This window comes from Protopterus annectens, chromosome 3.part0 (assembly GCF_019279795.1).
Source record: "Protopterus annectens isolate FY-2018-M chromosome 3.part0, PAN1.0, whole genome shotgun sequence".
NCBI lineage: Eukaryota > Metazoa > Chordata > Ceratodontiformes > Protopteridae > Protopterus > Protopterus annectens.
This window is the reverse complement of record NC_056731.1, coordinates 259,388,425-259,412,025: the sequence shown is the minus strand read 5'-3', so window position 1 is coordinate 259,412,025 and position 23,601 is coordinate 259,388,425. Positions and strand designations below refer to the sequence as shown.

General features: G+C 40.1%; 1 protein-coding gene across 1 annotated transcript in view; it reads right to left on the bottom strand.

Annotated features, from left to right (window-relative positions):
- The window catches only part of AGR3 (anterior gradient 3, protein disulphide isomerase family member), a 234,112-nt gene that overhangs the window by 163,631 nt on the left and 46,880 nt on the right, over positions 1-23,601 (bottom strand). The window contains exons 2-3 of the mRNA XM_044064738.1: positions 16,903-17,047; positions 1,555-1,618 (exon numbers count right to left, since the gene is read on the bottom strand). Of these exons, the coding sequence (XP_043920673.1) occupies positions 1,555-1,618; positions 16,903-17,008 (170 nt within the window). The 5' untranslated portion in view covers positions 17,009-17,047. The remainder of the gene's footprint in view (positions 1-1,554; positions 1,619-16,902; positions 17,048-23,601) is intronic.

The window sequence follows — 23,601 nt, the reverse complement described above, 5'->3', positions numbered from 1 at the left end:
TACTACCACTTAGGCTGTCTACTTCTGCTAAGGCCTACTAGCAGTTTAACAACATTGGCCAAAGAACAAAATGCTACAATTTCCTGAAAAATCCAACAGAACTGTAACAAGTCAGAGAAGAAATTAGACAAAAACCTGTACTTACAACATGCTTATAGTTGTTTACTTTCCTTTTGTAGAGATAGTTGAATCTACTTATTTTTGTTTAATTTTAAAAGGTCTCCCCTTCCTCCATCCCCCTTACGTTGAAGTTACCAGCAAACACTGAGAAACATACCAGCAGAAGAGTCTATTAGGACAAGTAAAATGGTTCCAGCCTCTTATATATGTGTTATTTGGTTATTTATTTTATTTGAGTTTAATGCTTACATTTAAGCACTTACAATAAAAAAGTCATAGCTAAAACACTAACCAAAACTATGATCTAAACTGGGGCAAAAATTCAAAAACCTATAATTCGAGTAGCTATCCTTAACTTCCTTTCATTGTCCACAAGAAGGCTTTTATAATGGCTCTTCAGTAACTTTTTTGGAGATTTAAAAGGAAGACTACTCTGCATTGTCAGTTAACAGCCATAAAACAAAGTAAACAAAGAGAGAAAGAGGAAAAAAAAAAGAGATGAGAATAATGCAGAGTTGAAAGAGTGAGAAAGAAAGAAAAAGAAAAGTACTAATACTTATGTATGTAATGCCATAGTGCTATCATGGGATAGTGAAAGATGTAACTGTGGTACTGGCCCTGTTTTTTCTGGGCCTTAACTTTGCCAGAAGAGAGAGAGAGAGACAGAACAGAACATTGTTTTGTGTGTGTGTGTGTGTGTGTGTGTGTGTGTGTGTGTGTGTGTGTGTGTGTGTGTGTGTGTGTGTGTGTGTGTGTGTGTGTGTGTGTGTGTGTGTGTGTGTGTGTGTGTGTGTGTATTATTTTTCAGGCAGACTGAAAGATAAAAACACCTACACTATTTTAAGTCCTTTAGTCTAGCTGAAACTTAAGCCAATATACAAAGATGGAATCAACGTTTAATGTTATCATTTAGGCTAAAGCAACATTCTAACATGAGTAAACTGTTATAGTATGATTAAATGTGGGCAAAAAGAAAACCTGAAGTAGAAAGGGTAAACCCTGGAGTTCACAAATTGTATTTCCTTCCAATGTATTACATTATACACACGAAGAGTTGAAAACTTTCTAGATTATGAAAAATGCATATTTAGAAAACATAAATTATATATCAAAAAGGAGCAAGCCCTAGTTAGAATAATTTTCCTTAGCTTTCCTGATTTTCTTCCAAACATGAGCAAAACCCTCTTTACCATACAGATTAAAGAAAGACAAAAAAGGTAAAGGTAATTTAAATTCTAGTTGCTTATGAGAAAAAGATGTTCCAGTTATGCACCGATTATGAACACCTTGGCTCTTATGAGCAATTTGGAAAAAAAACAGCTTTATTTAGCAAGAGCATTTTATGTTGAAAGCTTATTGTCCATAACATTTCTACAAATATTTGTTGAATTGATGAAAGAAACAAGAAAAAAATAAATAAGTGGTCAGCTGTACCTGGTCTTGGCCTTATATAGTCCTTCTTCATAGGTCTGAACCCATGTTATATCATCACCCCATCCTGTAAGGCCAGAGAAGAGTTTATAAAACATTAATGTAGCCCAGAGGTCCCAGAAGCATTTCATTCTCTTCTCAGCAGCAGACATAATATAATTTCATGCTGTACATGTGTAAGTTCTTCCTAAAAATGCATTCACTGCAGCAGGCAAATTTTATTTTGTTGTTAGCAAAAGTATGTTGTGAGGTCAAACATACAGAAGCTTCTGGATCAGCAAGAAAATGAAGTAGGTCCAACACAGTAACATAAAATGGTCACTGCATAAAAGGCAGCAAATAGATTTTGAGCACTACATACATTCTGTTATGTAAAATAAATTCTGCAGCAAGGTTTATGCATATTAAATGGTAACCAGAAAAATATAGTTTGGCTTTTTGATTAGCACCAGGTCAATCAAACAAAAACATGCAAATAAAATTTTAACTCTGACTGATAGCTCTTATTTAAATAAAAACTGCAGTATACTTTAATATATCAAGATATATGTAACCAAGAAAACCTCTCTTTAGAGTTCTAACAAATAGCAATGTAGATGACACCAACCATAGAAAAATTACAACCACTGACCAAACGGATAGCTCTAGACTGCCCCCTGATTTCAACCTCCTCACCCTTTAATAATACACTATCGCAATGTTTTTTTTTATGTTGGTGAAACATATATATGTTGTTAGGTAAATGCATTTCTGAACACAAGGCATCAAATGATGTAATGAAAAAACACTTTGTTCAAATATTCTAATGAATGTGGGAACTGCAAAAAAAAAAAAATAATTGCAGTCCTTCAGGTGGTGGACAAGAACCCTAGGGAAAGCCCATGAGAGATACTTACACAAAGAACTGCTTTGGCAATTGAGGTTGAATGATACAAGACCACTGAGACTCAATGAAAATGATTCTATTGTTAAGTGTACCTGAGCTTTGTGCAGCAAAGCTGTGATTCTTTATACTGAAATGTATCTAGGTTTTGTGCAGTGAAGTTATGATTTTCTGTATTGTAATGTATGCTGCTTTATTTTTTTGTATTTATCCAATGATAAGAAGTTTATTTTATTATCTAGGTTCTTTGATTTTTTTCAGATATTTGTATGGCTACAATAATAAGTATTGTATATCTACATATCTTAAGAATTTTTAAAAATAAGTAGGTAGACTAATAGTGATTTACCATTTAAAAATTTTTGAACATATGGTTAATAAACTGAGTGGACATATGGTTAATAAATGGAGTGGTTTTATAAGATAGGTTCTGTTGAAGTCCTTGTTTATGTACTGTGGATGAAAGGGCTTAACCTTCATTAAATACCTCTGCTGATGCACTGCTTTGGCTTCTTTTGGATCTAATAGAGGCAAGAGCTTTGATAATTCTTGACATATATATGCCAGTAAGTTCTTATTTTGGCAAGCACAATTCTATTATCCAATGTAATTTGGATTAAGATTAAGTATTTGATAGGGTTATGTTTTCTACAATAAAGTAGCCCTATATCAGGTGCTAGCAAAACCCACCCAACTACAACAATAATACTACAAACAATACCACCAACTTTTCCCTACACCCTGTACCCACTAAAGTAATTTCAAAACTCCTTAAGAAACTCAAACCATCCACACTAGCTGCTGACACCCTACCAGCCGAATTCCTTCAGATAGCAGCAGGAACCATAGCCTATCCTGTATCCATCCTCAAACAGGTCACTTGCAAAATTTAAAGTCTCCAACCCTGTGGAAAACATCACACATTATTCCACTTCATAAAGGGCGCAACTCTTTAGAACTCACCAACTACCGCCCAATCGCAATTCTCTCACCTCTATCCAAGATATTGAAGAGAGTTGTACATTCCCATCTACTTCAGTACCTCTTACAAAACAACTTAATCTCCAAAACCCAGCATGGCTTTAGACCATCCCACAGCACCATCACAACATTACTATCATTTAAAGATATAGTTGACCACAATAGAAACAAGGGAGTATTTGTATCTTCCATTTTCTAAGACTTATTTAAAGCCTTTGACATGGTAGACCATAACATTCTTCTCCAAACTCTGTCTACCCTAGGCCTCAGCTCCTCCACTATATCATGGTTTACTGGCTACTTATCTGGTCAACAGCAAGCAGTCCTATAAATAAATAAATAGTTTGTGTATAAATAGTTTGGTACTAAGCTGACTGCCCTTGTGAGCCATTTTAAGCCTAGCCAATTATCCCTTGTAAGACTCAAACTCTGCACCTTGTGTTTGGAAGGCAAGGTGTATAAATAGTTTGGTACTAAGCTGACTGCCCTTGTGAGCCATTTTAAGCCTAGCCAATTATCCCTTGTAAGACTCAAACTCTGCACCTTGTGTTTGGAAGGCAAACACCTTAGCCATTAAGCCACCCTCCCAACCCTCTATGGCATGACCAGCTATCCCCCCTGCTACCAGTATCCATAGGCGTCCCTCAAGGATCCATCCTTGGCCCACTGTTCTCACTATTCACCAACCATATCAATTCCTCCTCACTCACAGCATCAGTAGTAGAATACACAGATGACACAACCCTTATAAGTGCCACTCCCACCTTAAAGGAACTGCAAATCCTCACCCAAAACAATTTTACTCTAGCCGAAACATGGTTCACAAACAAACTTATTCTTATCCCCAAAAAAACTAAATTAATTCTTTTCAGCCCAGGTCATGCCCCCCCCCCCCCAACAACACTTTCACCATTCACTCCAAAGATAACATTCAAATCACTCCAACTGCACACACTAAACTGTTAGGTGTAGAAATAGACAATAACCTCAAATTTGACATCCATATAGCACAAACCATTAAGAAAGTTAATAAAAAAACTAGGACTTCTCTATAGGAACAAACACTATCACAAAACAAACCAAAGCTACTATTGCAAGAACTCATCTCTTATCCATCCTTCTCTATGCCTCTCCCATCCTTACTAATCTCCACCAGAGTGATCTGAACAAAATGGAATCTTGTTATAACAAAACAGCCAAGTTCACTACTGAAACCTCATACAAATCCCATCACTGTCTCACCCTTAACCAACTCAATTGGTTCAAGCTACATCAACTACTTCTGTTTAATCAACTCACAATAGTGCATAATCTCTTCTACCTTCCTGAAAAAAAACTCTGCACTACAAAATGTAATTAACCCCCACATCCCTACCAGAGCCTTACGATCTAGTTCCCAGAACCTAATAAGCATTATCAGACACAAAAATGATGCTGGCAAATCTCTCTTTGCCTGCACTATTGCCAAAATCTGGAACTCACTACCTAGCCAAATAACCTCCACTACCTCCACTATTCAATTTAAGAAACTCCTGAGAACCCACTTCTCAAACAATTGGCTTTGTTCATGCTACTCCCCAGGTTAATTTGCACCAGTACCTTGTTCAAGGATTCTACTAAAGGTTCCCTAATTCCCTTCTCTGTAAAGCTTAATAATCGCTGGTTATTTCTGTAACAAAATATTGAGAGTACTCATAATTTAGACAGACAAAAAATATATATTTTTGTTCTTATGTTTATATTCTATATAAACCCTATTATTGGATTGCTGTATGCTGACTTTACTAAAGGAATTGTTAAACTATACATAACTTATGTTACTATGGAACCTATATCTCTGTATTTTATTCTTTTGTAATTTCTTTATGACATGCTATTGGAGCATTTCTCCCTGGGCTTCCGCTGAAAATGGATGTGCCCAGTCGGACTTTCCTGGTTAACAAATGTAAAATAAAATAAATAAATAAGGTATTGTATGAAAAGACATGTATGAAACCTTTTGTTTATTTCCCTGTGAGTGTCAACAATTAGTTGTAGACAGGAATATCCCAGTGCAGTGCCAACGTGGTAGTAAAAGGGTTTCAATTTCCTCTCCCAGCATCCAACATGCAATGAGTCAGTATGATGTCATACAAATGCTATCTGACTATGCATCCATGGACGCTGTAGTGAGAAAAAGATTCTATCCATGGGTATAATAAACCATTCACTCACAGGAAGGAGAAGATGGCAATTGTTACTCCATCCTCCATTTACCCATTTGTTCTAGATGCACAGATGACCAGCTCACTGTATTGCATATGAGACTTTTCATGCATTGCTAATAGGATGCCCAGTATATGGAGCTGATATCTACTAATGTTTCATACACTTCAGTATGAGTAAGGTTTAGACTAACTGCAAAATCTGATTCCTGATTTAATGGAAAATACAACAATCTGAAAAAAAAAAAAAAAGTCTGGCATTCTATTGGGCTGTCCAAATGGAGGGTTATAGGTCGTTAATTGAGTGGATTTTTTATTCATTTAATTTATTACAAATTTGCATGATAATTTACACTAAAATAACTGTTTTTATTTTGTTAATATGATTTTTTATTATACTAATTTTTAAACGAAACAGTGATATCAATGTGGAATTGATTATTCGCCTTCCTATATTTATTTTCCCCTCTTGCAAAAGTCAATGATAAAATAATTTACTGTCTATAGCTTTGCTTTCTAGGGCTATGTAATCTGTTCACTAATTACTTGGCTTTAGGCAGAAGTCCAGACTGGGAACAGAGATCTAGAACATGACAGAGACCACTGATAATGAACTGAAAAAAGGGGAAATAGTTTAAGCCCCATTCCTTGATTTCTTGGATTTTTGACCCTACAATTCATATTTTACTACTTTCTAGATTGTCAGAACTCACCATTGATCTGTCTAGCAAAAACCACATTAATAGCTATCTGCATGGATATATTCAGAGGATTAAGGGAGAAGATTATTGCAAAACTTTCCAAATGCTGTCTACAACATCACAGGTGTCCATAGCTGATCTTTACCATGATCTGAGTCAATGACATGTACTAATAATGGGGTGGCCCATGGGGGGAGGGTTATTCAGTTGAGAGCTCTGTATTACCATGCCCTTCTGTCAGATATATCTGGACTAAAATTAGGCTGCAGTAGTCTCAGAGCTGTTTAGCTGATTTTGGTCTCTTGCTGTATTTATCTACAACAAAGTACATGCCTCATTCTCCTATGTAACTCGCCAGTCATCTAGTCAAAACATACAGATTCTAAGCTTTAACAATGTTAGATTTGTGAATGTGGACTTTGTAAAACAGCTGGGATACTTTGTGAATATTTTCATCATCAATACCCTTTTTCCATTATCTGCATTAAGTTGGGAAGGCATGTCAACAGTCATCACCTCTCTCAACTCATTGTTACATATCTGTTTGTCACTGGTCTTCTCCAATGCAATCCATCCATCTTTTGGCTGGATATCTTTACTTCCTCTTGCATTTTTCCTATGTCACCAGAATCTTCTTTACTAAATCATCCAAATAGCTGAGATGATACAGCTATAATCTGAAGATTAGATTCTTACACAGCAAGTCTCAAACATCCGTGCAGCAATATAGGCAGTGAAGGAACTATAGCAAACAATTAAAAAAACAGGACAAAAGTCTTATTATAGTAACACCAAAAATTCATGGAAGAATCAAAAAACTCTGGAAATATATAAATACATTGCTCAGTCCTGAAAATCCACCCAATCCAGTTCATCCCCAACTAATAAACTGTAAAACAATGCTTTGGGAGTTAACTCATATTTTATAACTACAATAACATCCCTCCTTCAAAAGAAAACTACAAATCCCACCCACAATAGACCTTCATACTCACTCCATTGCCACTATCTACAGTTAAAAAAAACTACACACCCTTAAGACAACAACCACTACCCTTGACCATCTTCCATCTGAATACCACAAGCTCACTGCAAACAGCCTTCATGTCCTCTCTCAATTCGAATAAATCACTGTATACAAGAAAAATACTTCAATATTTAAAATGTGTCCCTATTGTTGGCCTTTGTCCCCCCATTTTATCAGGCTTAGTCCAGATTTCTTACACTAAGTAGTTGAGAAGTATGCCTGGTTGCCTGAACCACATCACACACAGACACTGCAGAAACCTTTAGCTTTTGTGCTGAGATCAGGGCTAGAAATACTGACAGAAGGGCTGTTATTCTTATTAGTGTTACCACAGGTAGTGCCTGCACTGCTGTAAAATTTTGTGCACTCTGAATCATGTCCAAATTCATATTCATGACATTATATCCATTTCCATAATAATACTGCACAAAACATAACCTTTAATATCCTGACTATTTCCTAGTGTCAGGAAGTTGCTCATGACACACTTTTCACAATTTCTGCATCCCAGCCCCAACATACTAGTCCTACACAATATACACAATATCTCTGAATCTTGCCTTCTTCAGTGATGGGCACATTAAGAAACTGTTGATATAATCCATTGGGATTAATGTGATTCCTGCCTTATGTTTATTTACGTTTAATATTCATCATATCTGATTTTGTATGACAGATTTTAACATTTATTTCTCAGAAAAAAGGAAAAATAATGAGGGTTCATTACATTTTATTGAATCTCTAAAATTGTATTGCTCTGATTTTGTAAAGCCTTCCTCTCTGAAGATTCATTTTGCAATAATTGTTCCTTTTTCTCTACCATGTGCTTCATTTTAGTTTGTTTTAATTACGGAATTAGTAATAAAATAAAAATACAGGAGCTTGTGATCAATTTCTAGCAAAGAAACAGCATTTAAAATCACAGCAAATATTATAAATAAGATAAACAAGTAATATTTGTACTAAATAGATGCTCTGGAGCTTAAAAACTATCACTAACGTGCTAACGGTATATTCCTATGCCAAGTATTTTCAATTCTTGATGGTGTCTTAATGACAAGAAAACTGAATTCATCAACTCTGTAGATATTATTGTGATTGCTATGTATTTCAGTAAAGTGATTGATGATTACTCCAGGACTAAGTGAACATGTATAAAAGAAATTAAAGTTAGCTTACACTGCACACTTTCTACTGTGTATTCTATTAATGACGTATATATTACTCTATGTATCCTAATTTCTTTATAAATTATTCAAGCATTTTATTTTTCCTGATCATGTGATTGAAACATTTATATTTAAATAAGTGATGTGAACAATGGAGGAAGATGGGTGAAGGCTGCCAGCCTAGTCGAATAGAATTTGATACATAATTCTATCAACTGTGTAAATAAATGTAAAATACAGGCTTGTGTTTTTAAATGAAAGAAAACATTGTAAAATGTGAACTTCAAGATTGTTGCAACATGGCCATCTGCTGTAAGGAAAACCAAGCCAAGCATTTCAAATGTGTCTTTTGAAGTTGGAAAGATATTATGAATCTCTTTGCTGTTTTACAAGTCGACTCTAGTGGGTCTAGATTAAGGTTTCATGCCCATTGTTTTAAGGTTAAAGCTAAGGGTCAGAATTTACATGTGGAAGGTGCTTTATTGCTCTGGTTTCTGCTAGAGTTTATATGTGAAATGCCTTGTATTGTTGTAGTTTCCTGAACAGGTTTTATCTTGCTAAATAATGCAGTTTGTGGCCTGAGAAAACTTAAGTGTCAAAATTATGTAATTTGGGAGGGCCTCAGCAGGGCTGTTGGTTAGTGTTTAAAAACTATTGTTCAGTGAGAACTCTTAGATATCTCTGTGGTGTAGTAGTATTGTCTTGTGTTTTAATTATTTATTATTAAATATTTTAAAAACCTTTACCTGTGGCTGGTTTGTATAGAGAAGTAGGCTCTAGAGTACACTGCATATTTCTAGAGTTCACTCTAATAAGCCAATCTAAAATAATCCTTAGACTGAATAGTCACATTACCAATTGGATAATAATATTGCACAGTAATTGGACACCCTTTTAAGGGCCTTTTAGTAGCTAATAATAGCTGGTGGTGGCAGAAATTACTACCGTATAGTCTGGGTAAAGGGGCACAGCTAGAGAATCTGTGTCAGCCTTTCACAGGAGTGTCTGTGAAGTTATATAAATACTTATCTCAAAGTGTGGGTGTGTGTCAGCTACCTGGGCAGGGACATAAACCACTGGTTGGACAGAGAGGGTACTGGAGGTTAGCTTGCCAGCTAGGCTGAGATCTGGACCCTATAGCTTTGCCAGTGGGGAGTCTTACTGGGGACCTGGGGAGCAAGGGTGCAACCAGCTCTAGACTGACTGTGATCTCTGTGTGCACTTAAGGGAAATTGTACTTTACTGTGTGTATTAGTTATCCTTTTCTCATCTAGGAGTCTCCCTCTCTGGTGTCAGTGGTGAGGATTGAGACTTCTTGATTGCTGGGCAAGGGCACGGGCGTCACATATTGGTGGCAGTGGTTGGGATATCCTATCACATATTATTTTGCTGTGGTGGGATCCACATCACATATTGATTAGTTGGCAAACACTAATTGTCTTGTGGTGGTGTGGGTAGAGCGAATTCCTGTAGCATATGTACAATGATCTCTAAAAGTGTTTTGTACTCTAAAACAGCCATGCAGTGTATACTCAGAGTTCAGATCACAATTGTTTTATTTCTCTTGTTAGCTTAGTGTTAGTGTTAAGTCAGGGTGAGCAGGCAGCATATCAGTAGTGGAGTATACAAAGCTGACAAGGAGCCAGCTGGCAGAGATGTACCAGGCTAGGGGACTGGTGCATGGAAACCTGACTAAGGCAGACCTGATTGCAGCCTTGGTTACAGCTGCATCAGAAAACTGCAGCCTGGAGGACAATCAGACTGACAGTGGAGATACAATATCCTCAGAGAATGGACAGCTCAACCTTTCTGCAGTGGACTTAAAAATTCAGCTGGAGCTAAAGAGACTTGAGTTGGAGGCCAGGCATATGGAACTAGAAGCAGTTGAGAAAATGAGGAGTCTACAAGCTGAGGAAAATGAATGGCAGAGGAGGCATGAGAGGGAAATGCTGACTCTTCGCCAGAGTCATGGAGGTAATGGGGAGGGGAGTAACCCCAGAAGCACAAAAGGTCAGTAAATTTCTTCCACAGTTTAAAGAGGGGGATAATTTTGATAGCTTCATTCATATGTTTGAGCGGGTATGTAAAGAGTATGAAGTTGACCAAGGGCTCAGGGTATGGTTCCTGACCCCTTTACTCCATGGTAAAGCTGTAACTTCTTTAGCAAAAATGCATGGCACTGACTGTTTTTATTATACTGCTGTAAAGACACTTGTTGGAACACCTGAAATGTATAGGAAAAAGTTGTGTGAGCATAGACGCAAGGCAGATGAAAATGTATGTGAATATGTTGCTGAACTGAGCACTTATTTTTATGTGAGTGGATGTCAGATCACCACCTTTGAAGGGCTGTCAGACCATTTGGTAAGGGAACAAGCCCTTATCACTTTGCCCGAGGACATGAAGATCTGATTAGCTGATAGACAGTGTGCTACTTCAGAGGATTTGGGGAAGAAGGGAGACCTATACCTAGCAAGCAGGGCAGCCCTGCACAGGAAAGGGACCTCCAGTACTGCTCATGGGACTAATGGAACCCATGGTGGGCAGCACAGACTGCCCCAACAGAATCCACCAGTAGCAGGGGAAGCCACTAGTCCAGGTACACATCCAGAAGCTAGGGTTAAATGTTTTGAATGCAACCAGTGGGGCCATGTGGCATACCAATGTTCACAGAGGCAAGGTGAGGAACAAAAAGTGAAAGAGCCAGTAAGTAGGAAAGACAAAATGCCAATAGTAGGTTGTCTTGGGACAACAAGGGTACTAAACTACCACCAGAGGTTATATCATATTGTAGTGAATGGCAAAGAGGCCATTGCTAAGAGAGACACAGCCTCTGATATAACAATTGTAAAGCCTGCACTGGTTACAGAGGAGCTCTACTTGCCTGGGCAGTCTACTCCAGTCAGGGCTTTAGGAAGAATCCCATTCCAAATACCTTTGGCTAGGGTTGACCTTGCTTGGGAGAGTGGAAAAGGAAGCCAGCAAGTAGGTGTGTTTGAGGATATACCTGCAGATGTCCTGATAGGGATTGATTTTGATAGTGCAGTACCCTGCACTTGTGCAGTTACACACAGTCAGGCTTGGAGACAAGCATGTAAGTCTGGTAGCCTGGGGGAGACCCAGACAGACTGCACACTTGCAGCCAGGACTGCTGAGGTGGTTACTTCAGGGAGGGAGCTGTTCTGTAGCAGTGAGACTGATGGTGAGCCACAGCTGCTTGTGTGTACTGATGGTCCCTTGGACAGAGTGACTGCAAAGGTAGAGGTGAGTAGTACCCAGGCTGACAGTGAGGCACCACTGTCAGAGAATGCCAGACTTCCTGTGGAAGGGGTACTGGGAAGGGTTACAAGGAGAGGCTTGAGACAAGCTCAGCTCTCAGACCCTACATTGCAAGGCCTGAGGCAGGTAGCTAAGGAGGCACCTGATTCTCAAGGGAAGGAGGAATCTGTATACTGGAACAAAGGGTTAATGTACAGAGAGTGGACCCCTGAGGGAGGGCTAGAAGGTGAGAGAGAACAGCAGTTGGTAGTGCCTAGAGCTTACCATCTGGCGCTTCTAACCATAGCCCATGATATTCCCTTTGCAGGTCATATGGACATAAAACATAGAAAGAGGCATATTATGCAAAACGTCTATTGGCCTGGAATTTCCAGAGATGGAACAGGGTACTGCAGGACCTGTGAGCAGTGCCAAAAGGTAGGCAAGGCAGGAGACAAGGTGAGAGCTCCTTTGATGCCTTTGCCTGTGATTGAGGAGCCATTTCAGAGGATACCTATGGATATTGTGGGTCCTCTGAGTACCCCAAGTTCCACAGGGAAAAAGTATATCCTAGTGATTGCAGATTATGGTACATGATACCCTGAGGCAGTGGCTTTGTCCTCCATTGAGGTAGAGAAGGTGGCAAATGCTTTGCTAGAGATTTTCAGCAGGGTAGGTTTCCCAAAGGAAATACTGTCTGACAGTGGTGCCAATTTTATGTCAGACCTGCTGGCTTGTCTGTGGAAGTCCTGTGGGGTGAGGCACATAAAGACCACCCCCTACCATCCCCAGACTAATGGTCTTGCTGAGAGGTTAAACTCTACAATCAAGTCTATGCTACGGGCATTTGAAGATCAGTTTAAGAGGGAGTGGGACAAATATTCGCCCCATCTGTTGTTTGCTTACAGAGAGGTTCCCCAGGAATCCACAGGTTTTTCACCCTTTGAGTTGCTGTATCGGCATAGGGTGAGGGGACCTCTAGATTTAATTTGAGATGAGTGGGAAGGTGAGTGTGAGTCTCACAAGGAGTCTGTTGTGGCATATTTCCTGAACCTCAGGACAAGGCTCAGGGAACTCATGGGCCTGGCCCAGGCGAACCTGGTAGAACCCCAACAACAGAAAAAGGTGTGGTATGACAGGAATGCTCGAGCTAGAGAGTATGCTGTAGGACAGCAGGTGATGGTTCTCATTCCTGTCAGAGACAAGTTGCAAGCAGCTTGGGAGGAACCCTATAAGGTTGTAAGAAAGGTAAGTGATGTTAACTAGATGGTGAAAGTGCTAGGCAGAAGGCAGGGGCACAAATTGTACCATGTTAACATGATGAAACCTTACTATGATAGGGAGGCCCTTGTGCTGAGCATTTGCAGTGGATTGCAGGAGGAGTCTGAGAGAGAACTTGTGACTGATCTCCTCAGTGAGGCTTGGGCTGACACCTCAGTGGAAGGGGTAGCAATGTCACAGCAGCTATCTCCTACCCAGGTTCTAGAAATCCGAGCAGTGTTGCAGGAGTTTGGGGGCATGTTTACCGGGAAACCAGGAAGCACCCACATTGTGCAGCACCAGGTGGATACAGGAACCCAAAGGCCTATCAGGCAGGCCCCTTATAGGGTGCCTGAGAGAGTCAAACAGACTCTGAGGAAAGAGGTACAGGAGATGTTGGAACTAGGGGTGATTCAGGAGTCCAACAGTCCCTGGGCCTCCCCAGTGGTACTGGTGCCAAAGAAGGATGGCAGTCCCAGGTTCTGTGTGGATTACAGGAAATTAAATAGTCACACAGAGGCAGATGCTTACCCCATACCTAGGACAGATGAGGCCCTAGAGCAGCTGAGTGAGGCTAAGTATCTTACAACCATTGATCTTACCAAGGGTTACTGGCAGGTGGCTTTGCCTCCCAGTGCTAGAGAGAAGTCAGCCTTTGTGACTCCTTTTAGCTTGTATGAGTTCACAAAGATGCCCTTTGGGAGGAAGAATGCCCCAGCAACTTTCCAGAGGCTGGTAGATCATATCTTAGCAGGAGCAGGAGGGTTTGCCCTTGCTTACATGGGTGATATTGCTATCTATAGCCATTCCTGGCAAGAGCACCTTCAGCATGTCAGGGAGGTGCTGGGCAGACTACAGAGGGCTGGGTTGACCATTAAGCCGAGCAAATGGCAGGTGGGTATATCAGAGGTTGCCTACCTAGGACAGAGTGGGGAGTGGTAAGATAAGGCCAGTACCTGCCAAAGTGGAGGCCATTCAGGCAAGGGACAGCAGGGTACAACAGAAGGTTTGTCCCTAGTTATAGTACCATAGCTGCTCTCCTCACAGACCTGACAAGGAAGAACAGGCCAGATAAGGTAGTGTGGACCCCAGCATGTGAGCAGGCATTTCAGAAGCTTAAGGAAGCTTTGGGAGGACCCCCTTTGTTAGCCAATCCAGACTATAGCAAATAATTTGTTGTACAGGTGTATGCTTCAAACTATGGGGTGGGGGCTGTACTTAGCTAGATTTCTTCAGAGGGAGAAGAGCACCCAGTGGTTTATCTCAGTCGTAGGCTCCAACCCAGGGAGGAATGCTATGCAGCAGTAGAAAAGGAATGTCTAGCCATAGTGTGAGCACTACAAAAACTTCAGCCTTATCTGTATGGAAGAAAATTCACAGTGATGACAGAACACAACCCTCTAACATGGTTAAACAGAGCCAGTCAGCAAAATGCCAAGTTGCTAAGATGGAGCCTGGGGTTGCAAGCATATGATATGTCAGTGCAGCACCACAGTGGGATTAGCAATGCCAATGCAGATGGGCTCTTAAGACAGGGAATGGGGTGAGGTACACCCAGATAGACCTGACACTCTCAAGTGATGTTTCTCAAGGGGCACTTGAAAAACTTGCTTAAGTTCCCCGGGGGGGGGGGGAGATTGGAGGAAGATGGGCGAAGGCTGCCAGCCTTGTCAAATAGAATAATTCTATCAACTGTATAAATAAATGTAAAACAAAGGCTTGTGTTTTTAAATGAAAGAAAACACTGTAAAATGTGAACTTCAAGATTGTTGCAACATTGCCATCTTCTGTAAGGAAAACCAAGCCAAGCATTTCAAATGTGTCTTTTGAAGTTGGAAAGATAATATGAATACCTTTGCTGTTTTACAAGTCGGCTCCAGTGGGTCTGGATGAAGGTTTCATGCCCATTGTTTTAAGGTTAAAGTTAAGGGTCAGAATTTACATGTGGTAGGTGCTTTATTGCTCTGGTTTCTGCTAAAGTGTATATGTGAAATGCCTTGTATTGCTGTAGTTTCCTGAGCAGGTGTTAGCTTGCTAAATAATACAGTTTGTGGCCTGAAAAAAACTAAGTGTCAAAATGATGTAATTTGGGAGGGCCTCAGCAAAGCTGTTGGTTAGTGTCTAAAAACTAATGTTCAGTGAGAGACTGTAAGCATTTTGATCTTTGACATCTAACCCAGCACTGCTTGCTCTTTATGTATGCAAGTAAGATAATAGCGTTGTGATTTCTCTTAGGAATAGTTAAACTTAGTAGAAAGTCAGACTAAGTATTTTTCTTTGAAATCAGATCTTTCCTACTGTATTGTTTTAAGTTTCTATGTGATCTCTGAACTCATAGATATCTCTGTGGTGTAGTAGTATTGTCTTGTGTTTTAATTATTTATTATTAAATATTTTAAAAACCTTTACCTGTGGCTGGTTTGTATAGAGAAGTAGGCTCTAGAGTACATTGCATATATCTAAAGTTCATTGTAATAGCCCACTCTAAAATAAGCCTTAGACTGAATAGTCACATTACCAATTGGATAATAATATTGCACAGTAATAATTGGACACCCTTTTAAGGGCCTTTTAGTAGCTGCTAATATTAGCTGGTGGTGCCAGAAATTATTACTGTATGGCCTGGGCAAAGGGGCACAGCTAGATAATCTGTCTCAGCCTTTCCCAGGAGTGTCTGTGAAGTTGTATAAATGCTTATCTCAAAGTGTGTGTGTGTTGTGTCAGCTACCTGGGCAGGGACATGAAGCACTGGTTGGACAGAGGGGCTACTGGAGGATAGCTTGTCAGCTAGGCTGAGATCTGGACCCTATCCTCAGAGAATGGACAACTCAACCTTTATATAATATATATATATATATATATATATATATATATATATATATACATACACACACACACACACACACACATATATATATATATATATTAGATAGATATACACACACACATAACAATTCACTTAAGTCTGACACAATCATCAGGAAGTCAAGTACCCATGAGCTGTCTTTGACTAATATGTCTCTTGACAGTTAGAAAATCCTTCTGTGTAGCATGACTTAATTTTTTTACATCTCTTCAAGAGCAAGATAAGTTATATCCCTACTTTATTTCTGCCTTACTAGACTTCACATTGAATAAAGAGCCTCCTTTTGGCAAGTAACCTATTAAGCACCTAAATCAGCCGTCCTAAATGGACCTTAACCTTCCTTCACTAAAACAATATCAGTTCTCAGTACCTTTAGCTGCTCTAACAGACAAAAATTCCCACCCATCTACTCAATGCTGCACAAATTCCTGAACTGTGACCTCTGCTTGGACTTCCATGCTAAGGATGACCCACATAATGAACTTCACCTAATAAAGCAGTTAGCTACCCCAGAAACCTAAACCTATATGGCCACATGGGTGATGTTAAACAGTGTGAATTGTGCCTAACCCAACATATCCCTTATTTCTAGAGTAGGTGGACCATTACAGATCAAGGAGACTACTTCCCTGGCCACATTTAAAACCAGACTGGATAGATGGATGATTGCAAAATTTCACATATGTGTGGAAAATGCACTTGATGGGAGATTATGCTAATACCAGTTTCTCACCAGTATTGGTTAATGTGGACAAGCTTCTCTATGGCCTCCCTGTCTGTAAGTTTTCTAAGAACCTAGAAAGCTAAGAAGCTTAAATAGTTAAATGGCTAATACATTACAAAGTATGAATTCAGTGTACCTCAGTCTGATCTGTGCATGGTAAATGTACTAGCTGCAAAATTTATTTTAGTAGACATTTATTCTTGAACACAGTACAATAAACTGTTCCTCACAGTGAGACATTACACAAAGCAAGAAAAATGCCCCGTAAATGAAAGTACCTCTTGACAAAGTCTGTGGCGGCCGTTTTTCCTTCTTGATGGCCATTGCTAGATTGGATGATATTGCAATCAATAGAACAGACAGGGCTAAAGTTGAATGCAACATTTTTTATCCCCTGATGTCACCTTGGATGTCTCAGAATTTCTGCATATAAGAAGTAAAAAAAAATAATATTATTTAAAGATTTACATGCTATAAGTGCATTCCATATTATAATTTATTTATTATTATGACCCCAAAGAAAAATGTTATGCCTACATAATTCTTTTCATTTGCTCTTCCTCATCACACTTTCTCTTGCTAGCATGCATCACCATTTAAATGAGAGCTCCTTAAGAGAATGTGGCATTCCTCGAAACACAACTGCCTGAAACTGACAGCCAGTGTGCTGTCCAAACTCTCATAATATATATAAATTTGTACTTGTGATTGTACAGTAACTGAGTAAATACATCAGAATATTAAACTTCAACACCCCATGTGGACAGTCCCATACCACCTTACTTTGTTATTCTAACTCTGAAGTTACTATACATCTAAGAAACAGTGATTACTAGTAAACATAATAGAGTCCTGTCTTGTTCTTTCACTGGGATGTTGCCATTTTGGAGACCTTACAAAGCAATACATATTATGAAGCATGTACAAAAATGTAAAGGATCAAATACCTCATGTATGCTAGAGCACCTGTGATGTGAGGAATCATCTTGAGCAACTGATTTTAGATCTCAAATGAATACTCAGTTAACTATAAAATTAACACTGAACATTCTGGATTTTAAGACTTCATGTAGTACAATGGCAAATTATAGCTCTCAACCTCTTAGCACAAATAGTCTGGACAAAGCCAAAATGAATGGGGGGACACAGCCCCAAAAATAGGGACACATTTTAAATGATGCTCTTATAAACTTAGAAAGTAGCTAGAATAAAAGGTCTTGTTTTGCCATGCATTTTCTGAAGGATATCAAGTCTGAAAGTCAAATGCCTGTCATTATTTAATGAATTCAGTCTTCACTGATTTGCCACAAAAATCCAGAAAATTACAAATTTTGTGAGGAAAAGACCAAAAATATGAGACAAAAATCTGGACATTCTGCAAAAATCTGGACAGTTTATAGGTATGTGGCAAATTCTTATATTTTAAAAGATATGTTTATTTGTAAAAAAATGCATCAGTGCACACATTCATATATTAAAGCTACTAACACATTTTTATTCATGCCATTAAACCTTCCATAAGTGCAGTCAGAACACTCAAACATCAACTGTTAAAACATGGACCACAAAACACTGACAATGCAAATGCCAACACTCTACTACACATGTCAAGCTATCACCACTGCACATATAAAATTAAAACAAAACCAAAAAAAATCATTTTTTTTACAGGGGAGAAAGCCCCCTGTATCCCCATGCTTATTATATAGATGAACTCCAAGATTGCACAATATTCGAGAAAGGGCATATTCCCCAACCTGAAGAATTATGTGAACTCATACAGCCGACTCACTGCTCAGGCGTCCAAATTTTGTTGACTAAGCATATGTTGACCAAAGTTAATGCTGATAAAATCTGACATATCCAAAACCAAAAAAACACAAGTGACCAGGGAGAAATCTCCCAGAGTACCATTTGAAAAAATAAATAACCACAAGAAAAATGCTCACTACAGACTTCTTTACACTTCTGAGAATCCACAGTAAAAAGGGGAAAATAATTGCTTCTCAGTACTTTAGCAGTTTTATACATCTTTCTTCACATTGTAGAATTTTTATAAAGAATATTTTTCATGGGAGAATTCCACTCTACTGCATGTGAAAATCTTAATGAAATTCATTTAACATTTAAACAAAGACAATGGGCTTTGAAGTAAAGCATATAAAAATAGTAATTCAGTTTGCTTTTGTGGTATGTATAGAAACACACCACTCATAAAAGATTGAAGCTGCATCATAAAACAGACATTTCAAGCAGTTCTAGTACTTATAATTATAGTATAGATGAATACCTAACAGTTAGTGACTCTGTTATTAACTACATACAGTAGAAATAACTGAAAAACAATTGTCTTTTATAAACTCAATCTGAGAAACCATCTTGTGGTAAAGAAATCCAGAAATGAGACAATGTGATATATGGGACTTGCAATAACACTGAAGCAGTGAATATCAAGACTATGACTTCCATTTCACAATACTCATTAATTATGTTATACAGCCAGGAATGTAACTTCGGCTTTTATATAAAATGTAAGTATTGTGTAGCAATGAGAGGTGGCATTGTACGTCATTCTAATTCGTTATCTGGAACCTCAATGCAAATGTTTACCAAGTAAGCTCCTAGGCCAGAATAAAGTCGCAGAGGTGAGAGCTACAAGGCGTGTTATAGAACAGGAGTTAAAATATCATGCATGCTTTCAGTCCGTCTAATTTCACTTACAAAACAGGGGGATCTGTGTAGAACTTTTAAAGTGACCAGCTTTAGAATGTTGCTCAAAGGGTATAGTCCTTAACTTTCTTATTTTCACTAAGCAGAATTTTCTCTTATTTTGCACACATAATATTTTTGTTATGAATGCATGTAAAGCTGCATGAGTTTAGAATGCACTGCCTAGAGATTACACTGTTGTAGTATACTTGCCCATAACAGCAACAATAGCATACATATCAGTATAATAAACACACACAAGTAGAATATTCCTTTATTTGCTGCTCAGGCCAAATACACACAATCACTTTGTGCGTTGGTTCACTGTAACTAACAGGGCTACACTTCCATTAGGTACCTTAATATTGAAAATTCTACAACTATTTCTCACCTCTTGAAGAAAATTCTCACTCAGAAAACAAAACTATGATGACATACTGATACTGTCCAAGACCATATTCAAACAAGCCATGCGTGAACCTTTTCCAGAACAGGTCTGGCTCTCTGAAATAATATTTCAAAGTCAATAAGTTAGAAAATGTTAAGAAAGCCCAGAAAGAACACCCCTATAAAGATGCCAAATGTTATTGCTTCTGATACACTGTCTAATGGTACCCTCTTTATTGCAAGCCATTTGCATGGAAATATTTGATGTTATGTTGTCCCCATCTTGCCTTCCTTCTTGTTGGTTGGGTTCAGACCTACCATATTCTAAAGCGCAAGAGCTTCCACTGGCTTGAGGCTAGACCTTATCCCATCATGCCTAGCGCTAGTTACCTAGATCTCATTTGCCGCTTGAAGCTTCGAGATTGCTGGAGACTGGCTCAGGCTAAGTTTTTGATTTTTCTTATTATATTCTCTACTAAAATGTTAAAATCTTTAAGGAAGTTTTTTTCTGTAGATCAGTAGTAGCTGTTCTAGGATCCCTATCTCCATTTTCGGTTGTTGTTATTGTGGTTCAGGCTGTTTTTTTCCTTCAGGCCTATTGACCTCCCTTACGAATCCATTTTTAGTTAGAGGATTCACCCTTGCTTTTGGCCAGCTTTCAGTTAGAGGGGTTCCCCTTATTCCCTCCATCTCCCTTTTCTTGTTAAGGAGTTAGCCATTTAAGTTAGAGGCTCTTTGTTTGGGGCAGTTGTCATTTAACTTAGAGGCTCTCCCTTTTCTGTTATCTTCCATTACCTTCCATTTCTTTCCATGTAAAAAAAAAAAAAGAAAATTTAGATATAGTGTTTTTGTGGTTGTTATTGTAGAGTGGTATACTTCTCCTATAGCTATAGTTTTGTTGTGCTTGTTGCTGTTTTGTGCTTGTCAACAATGTCAAAAAAAGTGGCCAAGGAATCCAAGCCTTCTGGATTCAAATAGTGTGGCTCTTGCTCCTAAAAAAATGTCCCTGACTGGCAGACATACTAGCTGTGTTGATTGCCTGGGAGCTGTGCATCTGCAGGACTCCAATGGAAGGGAATCAGGTAAAAAAAAATCAGAAAAATCCTCCAAACCAACATCTCCGTTGGTTCATACCTCAGAGCCGTCGAAGCAGCAAGACAAATGCTCCAGTTTGTCGGATCCAAAACATCTCAGGTCCAGCAAGACTTTATCTGCTGTGGTTCCATTAGTGTCCTCAGAACTGTCTAAGAGTCACAAAAGGACTAGATCTCCTTCTTTGGAACCAGTGCGGTCTACTCCACAGTCACCGCTTCTCCAGTCTGTGGCGGGCAGTCACCGATCATCCACCCACTCCTCTCAGTCATCCAGGAGTTTTTCAGACAATGATGTGGAGAGGGTGGTGAAGAGGCTACTCAAGACACTGGCTCTCACCAAAATCTTATTGAGCCCAGCCCGTATGGATGTGGAGCCAACTACTCTACCCCCCGGATCATCTATTCCTCCTTCGAATCACCTGAGCTCTGCACCGGAGTGCATGGAAGTCATTGTGGTGGAACCATCAGTTCCGAAAACCTCCGGTCTCTCAGTTCCGACATCCACTCCAATCTCCTCGATACCTCCTTCTATCGAGGGATCTGGGAGCTGACAATCCCTCGTCAGCTCCGAGGGGGGGGGTGGCATCAGACCCTTGTCCAACCCCACTCTCTCTCTTGGAGCTTTGGCGCAGGTGAGCTCAGCTCCCACATCGGCCTCTGAGCCATCGCCCTCAGTGTGGGAGAGGTCTCTCAACTCTTCAGAGCCAGGGACCCTCTCAGGATGGGATCATGGTGCCTTTGAGGTGATGAGGCATGTGCTGTCCTCTCAGACAGCTCCTTCCCCAGATTCAGTTACTCAGTCCCCTACGGAGCCAGTGTCTTCCCTCTCACCACCCCTCCATTCTTAGCATAGGGAGCCAATGCCCCAGGATGCCCCACTGGGTGTCCCCCCATCTTCTAAAACCTCCCCAGGAGCATCCCCCTGATGAGGTCTCTCAGAAGTGGACATGTAAGAGAAAGCATGTGGACTCCCCTGAGTCCCTGACATCGGATATGGACTTTGAGGACTCAGATGGGTCCCCAAGGTCACCCGCTGAGGATGTCTCATTCTTGGACATTCTGGAAATCCTCAAACAGAGGGGTGGCTGAAGGTCCCTTTCCCCTTCTGAAGACTCATTCAGTTCCTGGCCCTCCACCTCTTGGGTGTCTCCACCCTTTGACCCACTGATAGGGGCAGTAAGTCAAAAGGCGTGGAGCTCACCAGAATCGATGGAACCAGTTCCGCAGAGGCCCAATAAGTTCATAACTGCACCAGATGAAAAACCTTTCCTGACCAAGGACATGCCAGTTGATGCTATGGTGGTGGCAGCCACTAAGAAGGAATTAGCAGAGACCTCTACTTATGTCCATCTGCTGAACAAAGAGTCCCATACGATGGACAGAAACGGGAAGCATGTCTTTTCTTCAGCGGCCTTTACTCTTAGGTCTCTGAATTATTTATCCCATTTCACCCATCTTCAGAGGGATCTCCTGAAAGAGCTAGGAGATACCCTACAGGATCCTACAGCTGCAGGAGCTGCAGATAGAACTGCTTCTCAGCTTGCAACCTTATCTTCAGTAGTTAACTCCTCCATGCAGCTTATTTCCTATGCAGCCAATTGAGTGATCAGGGCTGCAGGCACAGATGTCACCTTACGGAGACCTTCCTGCTTATGCCTCTGCAGAGCCCTTCAAGTCCTCCTTTACCAACTCCCCTTTTGATGGCTCGTCATTGTTCAGGCCTAAGGTAAAAAAGACACTCTAATCAGATATGAGCAGGATGGAAAGACTCTCTCTGCTGTGGGAGTACATTTTTCTGCACCTTCTAGACCTTATCCAAAAGGCCAAAAAGGTGGAAAATGTGGTTCCAGAAATCCCAGGGAGTTTTGCCTGATGCACGTGGTGATTTTTCCCCCTTGGGCAGAGGGTGGAATAATTATGGGAGACACCGCCCTCGCGGCAGAGGGGTTTGCAGAGTCAGGGCAACAGAAATATGTTCTCTGGTAGGCCCTTCCAGTGCTCCTGAAAGGACCTCCTGTCCACCTCTGGAGGCAGTCAGGGGAAGATTGTCACTGTACCCAGAAGCCTGGCAAAATACCACAAAAGACACATAGGTACAGTCAGTAATATCCAGGGGATACAGTATTCCTATCTCCATGCCACCTCTTTCCAGGAAATAAAAATCCATCCCAGATGTGCCACCCTATCTAAGGGAACAAGCAACTCTAGAAGTTCAAAAGTTGCTAAGAAAAAAAGAGTCATCCAAGAAGTCCCTGCAGACCAAATTGGGTACGGAACTTACTAAAGGGTCTTTTTAGTAGCAAAGAAAACAGGGGACTGGAGGCCCATTTTGGACCTCAGCAGACTCAAGAAGTCTGTCAAGAAGACAAAGTTCTGGATGGTGGCACTGCAGTCCATACTTCCCTTCCTGGGAAAGAACAATTGGATGTGCTTCATCGATTTCCAGGATGCATACTACCATATCAAGATGGACAGGCCATCCAGGAGATTTCTGCGCTTCTGGCTAGGAGCCAGAAACTACCAGTTCAGAGCTCTGCCCTTTGGCCTCACCACAGCCCCCAGGGTGTTCACCAAATGCATGGCAGTAGTCACAGCTCATCTGAGGCATCTAGGATTCCGGGTGTTTCCATATCTGGATGACTGGCTCCTTACTGCCATCACAAGCATTGACTAACTGAGACAAGGAAGACCACAATCCACCTCTGCTCTCAGCTAGGCATCACTATAAACTACAAAAAGTCTGCCTTGTTGCCCTGTCAATATATTACATTTATAGGAGCAGATCTA